The following is a 14,989-nucleotide window of genomic DNA, read 5'->3' as shown; positions in this document are numbered from 1 at the left end:
TATCAAAATATATTCACATTTTTATTTTGTTTCTAAAATTTAGGAGAATATCTGTGCCTAGTTCATTGAATTTGTTTTGGAAAATGAGTAATATTCTGGTTACAAACTATTTTACAAACTAATATTGTAGTCAACTTATTATTGGTTCTTAATTGGACCCACCATTTACATTATTTTTTCATTTACTAATAATCATTGACCACATTAACAATATATAAAAAAATTGTAAAAAAATTTGTATCTCTAATATTTTACTTGAAAAATAGTAATAATACGTACTCGCACTTTTCTAAAACATTTTTCACATTTCTAGAAATTTTTTTTTTTAACAAACTGATAATATGGTATATTCTGACTAGTTCTCATTCCTTTTTCATTAATATTACTTTTTAATTTATTATTAAATATTCACTGTATAGCCATTTGTAAAAAAAATTATAGCTTTATATAAATATTATACATGCTTTAAGAATTTAAAACGGTCGATCTGGATCAATATTTTTGGCCCATTCAGAAATCTAGAGCCAGCATTGTCATTTATGTCTTTAGAACTGGACTTAATGCACGGCCCATTTTAATGCATTTAGTCATTTAATATACTACGGTGGGTGGCAAGTACAAGGCATGTGCTACCTTTTGAGTGAAAAAATTAAGATATAATTTTTATTTGAAGAAGTATGAAACTATATATATAAAAAAAAATATATATATATATATTATACAAAATTAATCTTATTCGTATCAGAATTTTGATACTTATTTTCTAAAGGCAATATCTACTCATTAAAAACTTCTAAGAATGAAAACAGATATCATTATCTTCCAAAAATAAGCAATTGAGTTTTACTAAAACCTTGTCACAATATTTAAATTTTTAAAATGAATGATGTCATATGTTACAATTGAAACTCTTCATCAAATACTTTCAACCATACAAAATGAAAATTTTGTCATTAATAATTTCATTTTTATCATTTTACATGAGTCTAGATGCAATCTTTAGCTTAATTAGTTTTTAATGAATACTCATTTTAGGAAAGGAAAAAAAAAAAAAAACAAAAGGCATGTGTCATTGAATTTTCCATTAGATATATTATAAGTTTCAAAAATTTAAATCTAGAAAATCAATTTTTTGGTAACAAATAAAACACCTTATATTACCGTTCCAACTTTCTAAGCATTACTACCATCTAAAACAAAAAATACATGAAAAAAAATTTTGGGATGTTAGAATTTAGTAGGAGTATTTTAGTCACTACACAATGAAATATTTTAAGAATCATAAGTTTTCATTAGGGTTTAATTGAGAGTGTGGAAGAGAAATGCCCAAGAGTACATCTCTACCCATGTATTGGGCCAGGGGCCCAATTTGAGGACGTAACTAGTCCGAGGACGAATAATTGCTTGCATGAGGGTCAGTGGAAGTAGGTAGAGGGGTAAAATCCAATCAAGATCACCTGGCAAAGGTTCGAGGAGGAGTGTCATCTCGAAAGAGTAAAGCCAAGGTAAGGGGAAGCGTATTACTGTCAAAAGCAACATTCCAAACCGTTCCATGGATAAGGGTAAACATCAAGAAGAGACACGACAAAGGAAAGCTACAAATATCTTGGGAAAAGCTGCTATCACCGCATTAAATATACCACAGCTAACTCTCTGACCGCATTAATGATGAAATGATCCCTGAACAGTAATTCTCAGCCTTCCAGGTACTACCCAAAGACTTTAGGAATGTACCGACGGGACAAGAAGAAACCCCAAAGATCTGATCTGCACGTGGAGGGTGGGGATGCTAAGGGAAGATAGTATAAAATGGAATGGAGACCCTAAGAGAGAGGCATCAGAAATTTGTAAGAGAAAGCACTGTTATAGCTTGAATCATATCTGTAACCATTTTCAATCAATATATACTAGAACAGACCTCCTCGGATTGTGCCGAGGACAAATTTACTTAGATAACTCCAATTCATTTCTGTTTGATTATCTATTAAAATCCATTCTAACTATTATCTCATTTATTAGAGCCTAGTTTTTCAACTCACTCTCTACAAATTCATTGTTTTGGGCTTGAATCCAATCATACTTTAGGTCTAGGGTCCAAAAACAAGTCCTTACAAAGAGAATAGAAATATGAAATATTTGCTATTTTCCAAAATATTAAGAGAGAAATTGCTTGATTTTAAAGTTTAAGGAAGAATTGTGACCTACCTCAAACATAAAAGATGAAAAGTGTTTTAATCCTAAATTTTTTTTTTTTTTTTTTTTTTTTTTTTGGTGTGTGTGTAAAACTATGTGCTTTTTTTTACTTAAAACTAGCTTGTAACCCCATGTATATGCATGAATACACTTAAAAATCTACAATAAGATGCATAATATAATTTCTATATATATAAAATTTAAATACTATTGATAGTCACTTTAAAAAATTTTGTAAGGATATTATTAGGTATAAAATGTAAATTGTCCATTTAAAAAAAAAAAAAAATTATTGTGAAGCAGCTTTTTTTTTAACGATTTATTTATTCAACACTCTTTGGTTTTTGTACTTAATAACTCACTTGGATAAATATTTATGATGTGGTCCCACATTTTATTCTAAAATTAAGAAATAAAACTTTTTAAGAATAAATAATTTAGGACATATGGTGCAAAATTGAAACTCTAATTTAAAATTTTAATTTGAGTTTCTCTCAACTTCACCTATTATTGTATATATAGATATATAGATTGTGCATGAAGAAGAAAAAACACAAAGCAAAATACAAAAATTCAACCTAAGAAAAATGTACTTGAAATAGTGAATTTTGGATCATCAAAAATTGACTAATAAAAAAAGATTCTAGAAACATAAAGAATAGCACAACATTTTCATAATACCTTTATAACTTCATTATATTTTACTTTGATTTATTATATTGTGACAAAAACAAGATGCCTTAACATTTTCACAAGAGAAATTTTATGTCCACAACCTTTTCATTTTAAATCATAAATAATAGGTTGTTATGGGTTGTTATTGTTGGGTAAAATAATAATTTCATTGGTAAGTTTCTATTAGAATAATAATTTACTACCTAAGATTTGTTATGAAAATGTTATAAAAAATGTTGTGGATGTAGCACTTTTTTTTTACAATACCTTTATGTTTAGTTACAATTGGTATCAGTATGATATTTATTATTTTATTTTAACATATAAGGAATTAACACCTTAATAATTGTGAAAATATTGTGACAATTTATTGTGTTAATATTTTTTTATTATTATATAAGCAAGTTAAACGAAAGATATTACCAACGAAAAAAAAAGCAAAATAAGAAGAAGAAGAAGAAGGCAAGTGTAACAGTGGGAATTTCACGACATTTTTATTACAAATTATAAGTAGTATATTGTTACGGGTTGGTGGGCAATAAAAGTAATTTCATCATTGGTAAGTTTAAATTAAAATAAGAATTTACCACGTAAAATTTGCTATGAAAATGTTGTGAAAAATGTTGTGGATGTAATACTTTTTTTTCACAATACCTTTATTTTTTAGAAATGCTATATTCACAACATTTTTATAATACTTTCACAACAAATTCTAAGTGATAGATTGTTATTAGTTGTTATAGGTGGGTTAAAAAGGTAATTTAAGTTGTAAATTCAAATTAAAACCGATAACAACTTGCCACCTATGATTTATTATGAAAATGTTGGTGCCAGTATGATATTTTATTGTTTTATTTTGAAACAAAAAAATTAACACCTCAATAATTGTGAAAATATTGTGGCAATTTGTTGTGTTAATAATTTATTATTATTAACACAAATTACTGTAGCACAAGCACCGTAGCGCTATACCATTCATGCCATTTATATATAGATGGGAGACAATTTTTTTTTTCAAATTCTCCAAACTTTTATATTTTTCTTCCCAAAAAAAAAAAAAATTTATATTTTCCATTCATCTCATGGACTTAAATTTAAGGATCAATAGCTTACTTAAAAGAATCCCATAAAAAATTAAAAAAAAATGATGAATTTAATTATTTAATTAGATAATGACTCAAATTCATCATTTACTAATAAGGAGTGGGATTAACTCTTCACATTCTTTTTAAGTGTTAATCCAATATATATATAATATTTTGTGGACTTAAATTTATGTCATGTATCGATTTAAGTTTTTTAATCTTTGTGTCAAATAAATTAATGAATGCAAAATATTAAGAGTCTAATATTAATTAACTATTAAAAAATAAAAAACCAATCATATATCTACTCAACAAAAATCATCACATGTTTAATCTTATTAAAAATTAAAATTAAAATGGTCATAAGTAGTATTACACTTAGGCAAGAGATCCACGTCCAATATGGTCAACCAGAAGGGAAGGCAAAAAGATGTAACACCAGAAATGAGAGAGGTTATCTATAATAAAGGATTGGTCGTTTGCGGACAAAAGATCATAGACAACTAATGAATACTTAGTAAATTCTAAGTTGTTCTCTGCAAATCAAGAACAGTTGCACCACGATCCCCTATTCCAAGACGTGAGGTGAATTTCCAAAATTCGCTCCACTCTCCAAACTAAGTCCACACATCTCCTACGATGGTAGTGGCACCTAACAAGTAAACCCACTCCAAACTCTCTATAAAAGGGACCAAACCTCATCATGCTAAGGTATGAACAACTATTCATCCACTCCTCATACTTGAGCCATTGAGAGAAATATTGACTTAACTGTTGAAGGATCCTTGACTGATTTCACCCTGGTCACCTTCGATAATCTTTCCTTCTTTTTCAGGTTGTTGATCCACCATTAAGTTCGGAATATACGGCCTGCTGATTTCAAACATCATCACATTAAATTACATTTATTTTTTCTAATAATTTAATTAATTATGTATATTTTCATGAAAAAAATGTGTTTATTTTTATATGCATTAATGTGTATGCATAGGTTACAAGCTAGTATATATTTAAAGCCAAAATTAAGAGAAAATCAAATTAAAGTCAAATTTTATGTTATGTATCTTATTCAATTTTTTAAATTTTTGTGCAATTATTTATTACACACAAAAATCGAGGAGTACAATTTAATTTTCTTAGTTTTTTGTTCTAAATGAGCTATTAATTGAGGAAACCTTCCTAAAAAAAAAGGGTGAGGAAACCGTATAATAAAAATTAATAAACCTTAAAAAAATCATCACCATTGATTATTATTATTATTATTATCAAACAAATAGTGGTTGGACAAACTAAAATTGAAATTTTCATGAATAAAAGTTTAAATAATTTTTTTATTCGTTTCAAATAAACTTATATTTGTTTTATTAGTATCTATTTTATATTCTCAAATATACAAATATTATATATAAACTTGGTAAAATTTTAATATGCATTTAGTTATGCTTATTTGTAAATGTATCTCATGCAAATTCATGAAATTATAAGCTAGTATATATTTAAAGTCAAAGTTAAGAGAAAATTCAATTAAATTTTAAATTGGATTTCAATTATGGGCTAATTTTGTGCCATGTGTTTAATCTTACTTTTGGTGCACTACAAGAATAACACAATTTCAATCTTAATAGAATATTTATTACTCAATTATTCTTGAAATGAGAATCCCTACACTTAACACCAAAATCTAGGGGGCCTTAATAATAATTCTCACTCATCTAGGTATGATCTACTAATCAAGCAATCAAGTAGAAGCTAAAATGTGAAAGGCTAATGTCAATTACGGTGTACAAAGTAGGAATGGTCACACAACATCAGAGAGAGAGAGAGAGAGAGAGAGAGAGAGAGAGAAATGAATACAAAGAAAGTACATGAAGTAAAGAAAGATAAAAGGAGAGGCTTGCAGGTAGAAATTGTAGAGAAAGAAAGTTCATGCAGTAAAGACTAAAGAGAGACAAAAGGAGAGGCATAGAAAAGCTTCAATGAAAACTTTAATATGAGGTTGCTTTGTTTTCCTTTTTTATTTTATTGATCGCTTTTACTATTCAAATTTGAATCTCAGAATAAGAGCCAATGGGGTTTAAATATCTCTCTCTCTCTCTCTCTCTCTCTCTCTCTCTCTAATAAAGGCTTTGTTTTTTTGAGTTTATATTGACATTTTGGTTTTGGTTTTGGTTTTCTAGATTTCATGCTAATTTTATAATAGTCTCACCGATCCATCTAATCTTTTAAAATTGGGTGTTACAACTTGTTACTTATAGTCTTAAATCTTCAACTTTTTACAAATTAATGCTCCAAACAAATTTTTAGATTTTTTTCTCTTTTGTTGCCTATATTGAAATACTTCATAAACACAAACACATGTATTTGCAAATATGCTCTTTAAGTTTTGTCTATATGCCCTTCTTCAAATCAAATACTTTTTTAGACCATTTTCATTTTCATTTAGCTAAGAGCATGGTTTTGCCTTATGTGATGGGGTTTAAATTATTAGAAAAATTGAGTGATGGTATGATAGCTAACTACTTGGTTTTGATAGTGAAGTATGTTCAAAATTTATGGAGTTCTATGGCAACCTCATTGAATAAATTATGCTCAAGTCTTATTTTAACCATTTTGGTAGACATTGTTGCCCATCTTACCAATCTAACAGTAGATGTTGATTTTTTATCCTCTTGTGTAGAAAAAGGCATAAGTGAATTTTCATTAGCACACCATACCACTGTTGCCAATATATTTCTTGAGTATAGTGCAACCATAAGCTTCTCTCCTATGGATCATGTCACTCTACAATATCTAAAAATATTTGAAAGATGTTCAACATCTATGTTATGTATTATTCTATTGAGGGCACCTGTCTTTTTCTCTAATGTTTCTTTATTTTGTAATTATTTGTTTCAATAATTTATGATTTTTAGTTTTTACTTTTTTGGCTTTTTGGAAGCTTTGACATTTGAACTCTTGAGTTTTTTTTTTTTTTTTTTTTTTTTTGTTCATTAAGAGCTAAAAGTTAAAATCTTTTGAAGGATTTGTGACTTGCATGATTGTCAGATTGAAGGAACATTGTGCTTCATGTGATTTTTTTTTTTTGTTCTAGATATTGAATGTAGAACACAAAAATTGGTACAAATAATTTGTATTCATTAATAAAACTTGAGATACTAATTTTTTTTTTTTTTAATCAACGCTATTTCATATTTTCGAGCGTACACATGGGTTATAAGCTAGTATATATATTAAAGCCAAAGCTGAGTTAATCCAATTATATTTTTCAATTAAAGTCCAATTTTGTGTCATTTGTCTCTAATTTCTTCTTAATTTTGGAGTCAAATGTGGAGACCACACCATAAATATCCATCCAAGAATTATTGATTTGTCTAGGAACTAGGAAGAGCAAATAAGGGTTGTGAAATCAATAATATCATTTACTCATCTCCTACAATCCCAATACAATGACTCATATCATCTTGAAAGAATAGAACATTTAGCTTAGTTCCCATCATATATGATCTATAATCATCATATATATAAAACTGATTTCCTCTTTGGTAGCGTTTGGATTGGGCTGAAACACAGTGCGTCTGCGTTTCAGCCCTTTTTTTATTATTATTTTTTTTTTAAAGCCAGTTTTGTTGACTTTCAGTGCGTGAACAGTGCAGCCGTGTACTGTTCATGGACCCACAAATTTCATTTTTCAGCAGCTTTCTCATTAAAAATGGGTCCCACGACACTATTTACACATTTAAAAAATATTTTACTACAGTGTTTTCAGTTTCAGTTTTCAGTTTCAGCAAAAATAAGCTCAATCCAAACGGACCCTTTATATCTCACAATTTTCCATTCAAGATTCCTTTTATTATCGCTTCAATTTTGTGCTAAACTTCCTTTCTTTGTCTATGTCTCTCATTTTACCAGTTCAAATGATCCATTAAGCAATGACAACAATGACAATGACGTTAGAGATGCATCTTTCTATGTGAGTATGGTAGGTATTTTTTTTTTGGTGTAAATACACTTTTGATCCCTACATTTTGGGCCATTTCTCGTTTTGGTCCCTAAATTGATTTTGCTCATATGTCAGTCCCTGATTTTTCAAAATCATATTTAAAATAGTCCCTACTGTCAACCGAGTCACAGAATAAGCTGATGTGGCAAACAAAAGTGCCAGCTGTCAAATCCAACTAATAAAATATTGCAAAAAATGCCAGTGTGTACCACTCAACCCCACGAGACCCTCACGTGACCAAGCCACGCCACATTCCCGCCTTTTTTCCCCCACGTGACGATCACGTGACTGAGCTTATCAACGTTTCAACTACCCTCCTTCAGCCACTTCGTCACTTTAGTCCTAAATTCCCAAATTTCACCTAAAATCCCTAAATTAGCTCGTGCTCCCTGAGAAAACTCAAGCCCAGTCCCCTAAGAGAACTCAATCCCATTTCTGTGAAACAATTTCCCTGACAAATCAGTGCAAATTAGAACAACGATGTGATCTGGAGGAGGAGGAGAATGTCGCGATTTGAAACTTGATTTACCACATCGATTCTGACATCTGAGATTCTCATATGTGTGTATATCTGTTTCTTTGTGTATATATCTGTGTATATCTGTTTCTTTGTGAATATATATCTGTCTCTCCATCTCTTTTTATATGTCTCTCTCTCTTACTTTTAACACATTCTATCTATGTATGTAAATTTGTCTCTCTCTCCTACTTTTAACGTGTTCTATCTATATGTGCAATTTTGTCTCTCTCATCGATTAGGGACCACACTTTTGGTGATTCATTATGCTTTAATTTGTCTGTTTGGTTGGTGTTTGTTATTGTTTGGCCTCTAGGGATCAATGTGGTCCACGAGTGTTCCCTGTTATCAGTAAACTATATATATTTTTGACATTGTTTTGTCTTCCATGTAGGAGCTTATTGTTTAGAATGTATGTAGTCAATGCATGTTTGACTGTTTGGTTTAGTTTTGTCTTTATTGTAATAAAATAATCAGTACTTTTTTTCCATGCATGTAGAATGGACGATTTATTTACTTTGCATGTGCATTATGGGGGGCAGTTCACTGAAAATCTTGAGGAGTATGTGGGGGTGAAGTGGGGATAGTAGATAATTGTGATCCTGATGAGTGGTCTAAGGTAGAGATTGAGGCAATTTGTAGGGATTTTGGGTATACTGCTGTGAGCAGGCTATGGTACATAAAGCCTGGGGATAATGAGGAGAATAGGGTGTTCCACTTGATCAAGGATGATAAAGATGCAATGCTCATGACTGAATTGGTGAGGGGTCATGGGCAAATTCATGTATATGTAGAGCATCCAGTATATGATCCTATCCTCATTAATGGGGGTAATGGAGTAACATTGGATGTTGTTGTAGGAAATGAGCATGATGAGCATGACTTTGTGGATGTTAGTTCATCTGAGGGGGAACCTACTTATGATGCTTATTACAATGGTAAGGGCTACTTTGATGATTTTGATGAGGGTGGGTCCTCTGGTGGTGATGATGATTTTGATGGTCATCAGTATTTCTATGAAGGTGACATGGATGATGATTTTGGCAGGGATGATAGGGGTGATAGGGATGGTGGTGTTGTTGGGTCTGAGGGTGGTTATGATGGTGGTGAAAATCCTGCTCCCACCAATGGAGATGGTGTCCAAACTGATTCTGATATTGAAATAATAGGATACAGGAGATGTGGTAAGGAACCAGTTGTTGATGAACCAGAAGAGGATGGGGCTATCACCTCTGACAGTAATGATGATACTGATATGGAAGGGACCAGAGAAATGAACCCCAACTTGAGGTTTGTTGGAGTAGATAGTGATGACAGCTGGGAAAATGAGGTTGATGCACCAATGCCAGATCAGATGGGGGCTGGTGTAATGAACTTAGATTACACCAGTGAAGAGCTTTTAAGTCTCACTGAGTCATCAGATGATGTGGGGGTTAATGATAGTGGCAATGAGTGTCATGGTGAAGGTGATCATGGACAGGTGGACAATGTCACTAGGAGGAAGAAGTTTCCAGTGTTTAAGCCGGTCTCTAATCCTGAACACCTTAGGTTTGAGAAGGATATGTTGTTTATTTCTCCTAAACAGTTCAAGGATGCTATCACTGAGTATGTAGTGTGTGGTGGATGAGGGGTGAGGTTTGTGAAGAATGATAAGCTAAGGGTTAGACCCAAGTGTCAACCTCCATGTAAGTTTACAGCTTACCTAGCAAAGATGTCCAGGGAGATGACTTATCAACTTAAGACCTTGAACTTGGAGCATACATGTACAAAGAGCTACAAAAATCCAAGGTGTACTGCTAAGTTCCTTGCAAAGAAGTTGATGAAAAAGGTGAGGAGACAATCTGACATAAGACTGAAGGATATTCAAGATGTTGTTCATGAGAAGTATGTGGTGCATATCAATGCTGGGAAGGCTAGCAGGGCTAAAGAAATGGCTCAAGAGTTTGTAGATAGGACTTTCACAGAGCAATACAATCAACTTTGGGATTATTGTGCAGAACTGAAGAGATCCAGTCCTGGTAGTACAGTTCTGATGAAGACTCACACTTTTAATGAGGGAGACTTGGCATCTGATATGGATTTACATATTGGAGTGCCCTACTTTGAGAGGTTATATATATGCTGGGCTAGGTGTAAAAATGGATTCTTAGCAGGCTGCAGGCCATTAATTGGATTGGATGCTTGCCATCTTAAACACAAGGTGGGGGAGGGGGGGGCAGCTGATGGTTGCAGTAGCCAAGGATCCTAATGAGGAGTACTTTCCTCTAGCTGTTGCAGTGATGGAAGCTGAAACCAAGGACTTATGGACTTGGTTTATCAACTTGTTGCTAGCTGATATTGGTGATAGTAAGAGGTGGGCTTTCATAACAGACCAGCAAAAGGTATTATAATATTTTATAATATATTGTCTATTCCCAAATAAAATAACAAAAGTCATTTAGTTTATATAACAAATATTTTATGTTTATATTGCTAACTGCTTGCTGTTTACCTTGGCAGGGGTTAGTGCAGGCATTTGCAGATAACTGGCCTCATTATGAACATAGAATCTGTTGTAGACATTTATACAACAACTTGAGGAAGCAACATCCTAGTCTCTTGATCAGGGATTTGTTCTGGAGAGCAGCAAAAGCTACTTATGCACAGGAGTATGAGAGATTAATGAATAAGATGAAGGATGTTGATGAGGGTGCATATTTTTGGTTGAAAGGGCATACCACAACAATATGGGCTAGACACATGTTCAGGAGTGATGGTCTAACTGATACTGTCTTGAACAATATGTGTGAAAGTTTCAACAGCAGGATATTAAAATTCAAAGGGAAGCCCATTATCAGTATGGTATGACAACGTCATGTAGTTTATGTAGTTCATGTATTCATGTTTGAGTTATATACGGTATACCATCGACTAATATGTGGGTTGTTTATGTGTGCAGCTTAAGGACATCAAATTGTATTTGATGAACAGGTCCCAACAAAATAGACTAAGTATTTTGAAGGTGGAGTCTGAGTTGTGCCCTAAAGTATGTAAAAGATTGCACAGAGAAAAGATGGGTAGCAGTAGATGGTTGGCTTGTTGGGCTTCTGACACAAGGTTTGAGGTTAAGAATGGGCTGGTTAGCTTTATTATGGACCTATTTAAGAGGACCTGTAGTTGTAGGAAATGAGACATCTCTGGCATTCCATGTTGCCATGCAATTTCTTCAACAAAGAGGCAGCTGAGAAGTACACTGATAATTGCTACAGAGTCAGCACATACAAGGCATGCCATGAGCCAGTGATTGATCCAATCAATGGTCAGAATATATGGACCCCAACTAGACTCTCACTTGTGCAGCCTCCAATAAAGAGAAGGCCACTTGGTAGGCCCAAGAAGAAGAGAGTAAGGGAACCTAATGAACCAAGCAAGGGGCATAGCAAGGGTTTGGGTATTGCAAAGAGATGCAAATCATGTGGGAAGATAGGCCACAACAAAAGAAGTTGCAAAGGTGAGGTTGGGGGCAATTCTTCACTGCCTACAGCTGCTGCTAGTGGTCCAAACAGAAGGAGTTCTAGGCCAAAACAGGTATAATACCAGTTTATTCATCAATCACAATTGTTTGTACTTGTTCTCTACCTTTTGAAGTTAACTTGAGTGTATATGTATGTGTAGACAAGTAACAGTGGTCATGGTGGTAGAGTAAGTGGAGTGGCCATCAATGAGCCAAATCAACAAAGGGTACCATCTACCAACAGGCCAGCCAACAATAGTGCAGCAAACAACAGAAGCAGTGCACCCTCCAACAATCCAGCCAACAACAACAGTGCAGCAACCACCTACACACCTAGGAGCAGTGCACTCCTCAACACTTCAACATCCAAGAGGAGGAAGGGGAGTATCACAAGTGACACTTTGAATGCATCAAGAAATGCATCTAGGTATAGAGAAGTATTGAGGGGTAATGAGAGCCAAGCATCTATGCATGGACCAAGGGGATCAGCTAGTGGAATCTGATCTTTTCACTATTTGGATTTTTTTTGAACTTTTGTCTTTTTGTAGTCAGTTTGAACATTTGTCAGTTATGTGTATTGGCCCTTTTTGTTGGTTGTAATGAGGGCTGAACTATGGTTGACTTATGTCCATTTTTGTATAGCTGAACAGTGGCAGCTAAGTATGGTGATATGTGGTGCAATCACCTTTTATTTTTGTTACCTGAACAATGGCTTAATTAACTAACTTGGATTTCATGCTTGATATCTATATTGGATTATGATTGTTGGCAGGCAATGGTATGATTTGTATTTCTGTATTATGGCAGGGAATGACCTATATACTTTGTGTATTTGGCAGTAATGCTGTGGTTTCTGTATTATGCTGCAATTATGAGTATTGTGGCATGGAATGAGTTCCATTCTTTTCAGCTTATGGTTTGTATACTTTTAGCTATGATATGAGTGTCCAGCAGATTCATGTAAACTGCAGAATTGGTAACTGCAGAATTGGTAATTGCAGTCACTATGTACATGGGATATTTGGTAATTGCAGAACAATCAAAACATTGCACACAGTTACCAAAATAAGTTCAGTCATTCATTACAAACCAGTAAACAATGAGCAATTTAGGTAAAACAACATATACAGTTTAAGTTCAACCCATGAGAACTTCATTTCATTCCAGCTAAAATTACAAGGTCATTGGGATACACTTCTCCACAAAAGATTGCACAATGCATATTCCTAAACACTGACAAAGAGGCATGCCAACCCTTCATACAAAAAGCATGCCAAACCTTTATACAAGGCACTTAATTTCTCTACACCAGCTAATCCACCTAGCAATACACCATAACCCACCCAGCTAATCCAATAAAGCTAAAATCACACAAAGGCATATCCCACACAACACCAATGCCAAAATCAAAGACACTGTCAAACATTCCTCCCTCTTTTTGCAAGTTGAAACCTCAGCCTCGAGTCTAAGAATGGTTTGCCTCTGTTCTGGGATAAGTACCTTCCCACGCGCACAAATCTCATCATCAAGCCACTGAAAAAACTTGCATTTCCGGCCAACCTGAAAATCAAACCCAAATTTCAAAGTCAACCCAACCCACTATAAAAACGAACTAATGTAGAAAAATTTTAAACCATTAACACCTTACCCAATAATTGGGACACCCATGAACCTTCTGCCTGGATTGTTCTCCGTCCAGAACACCACTAGAATCGGTTTAGTAGGGCTGGGACAATAGCACATGCGTGGTGCTCTCCTCCTGAGGCTTACTGACAATGATGAGGTTGCTTCCATCTCTTCAGTAGTTGCAGCAAAGTTATGGTGGCTGTGAGTGATTTAGGGCTCCTCAACTGTATCTCTTTAAGGGGTGGCTGAAGGTAGTTGTTAAGCTTGGTCACATGATCGTCACGTGGGGGAAAAGAGGTGGGAACGTGCCGTGGCTCGGTCACGTGAGGGTCTTGTGGGGTTGAGTGGTACACGCTGGTATTTTCTGCAATATTTTATTAGTTAGGTTTGACAACTGGCACTTCTGTTTGCCACATCAGCTTATTCCATGACCCGGTTGACAGTAGGGACTATTTTAAAAATGATTTTGAAAAATCAGGGACTGACATAGGAGCAAAATCAGTTTAGGGACCAAAACGAGAAATGGCCCAAAATGTAGGGACCAAAAGTGTATTTACACTTTTTTTTCTTTTTTTGAAAGATGGATTGGTTCCAATATGTACATTTTGTGAATAGATTTATGAATTTTGATCCTTTGTTTTTATGTTGTTATTGGCTCTTTTGATTACTATTACCTATAGTGATTAATGAACCTGTAAGCTATTTGATAAAATGTAATGTAGGGATATTTGAATTAGCACTTGTAATGTCCTTATAGGTTTCGCGAAGTGATAGGTTTCGCGAAGTGAGAAGTTTGTACATCTTCTTTATTTACTTTTTTTTGTATAATTAAACCATTTTTTCTAATCATATTGGTGAATTTTTTTATTATCAAAAGATATTGGTGCCTTTTTAAACCTCATTGAAACCTTTCTTGAAAAAAAAAAAAAAAAAACACAAAGAATGCACGCGAAGAGGCAAAAAGTTTAAAAAACAGGCGCCACCAATCTATCTCTTCAAGCACAAAGCCTTAAGCCTAACCAAACCAAGCCCACCATCAAAACTTGTCATAGATTGTCCCTGCTTCCATGGTTCCTTGATGAGTCGACTCTTTTTTTATCTCTCAGATTTATGTATGCATATATTACATATATAATTGTTTGCGCAATACTCTTTTTTATTGCATATATGATTTTTCAGGTGTTGAGTAATTTGGACTTGTTTTGTTGCTATGTATAGATGAGAGAAAAAGAAGAGAAAAAAAAATAAAAAGGATCTTTTGCATGTTGAAATTGAAGGAGTAGGGAAAATAAAAAAAGGAAAGTAAACTTATAGTCGTGCATGTGCTTTTGAATTGGTTAATGAGGATGTATGGAAATATAAATGAAATAGAGGATAAATTATTTAGTTTGTCACATTAA

At 33.3% G+C, this 14,989-nt stretch overlaps 1 protein-coding gene across 1 annotated transcript; it reads left to right on the top strand.

Annotated features, from left to right (window-relative positions):
- The first annotated feature begins 10,181 nt into the window (after positions 1-10,181).
- On the top strand, positions 10,182-12,466 carry LOC115964636. Its single transcript, XM_031083905.1, has 6 exons — positions 10,182-10,579; positions 10,671-10,851; positions 10,970-11,311; positions 11,409-11,588; positions 11,633-12,037; positions 12,125-12,466. The coding sequence occupies exons 1-6, from the start codon at positions 10,182-10,184 to the stop codon at positions 12,464-12,466; spliced, it is 1,848 nt and encodes a 615-aa protein (XP_030939765.1).
- Positions 12,467-14,989: the final 2,523 nt, after the last annotated feature.

This window comes from Quercus lobata, chromosome 10 (genome assembly GCF_001633185.2).
Source record: "Quercus lobata isolate SW786 chromosome 10, ValleyOak3.0 Primary Assembly, whole genome shotgun sequence".
NCBI classification, from domain to species: Eukaryota; Viridiplantae; Streptophyta; class Magnoliopsida; order Fagales; family Fagaceae; genus Quercus; species Quercus lobata.
The sequence above is the reverse complement of the archived record's forward strand: the minus strand, read 5'-3'. Positions and strand labels throughout refer to the sequence as shown.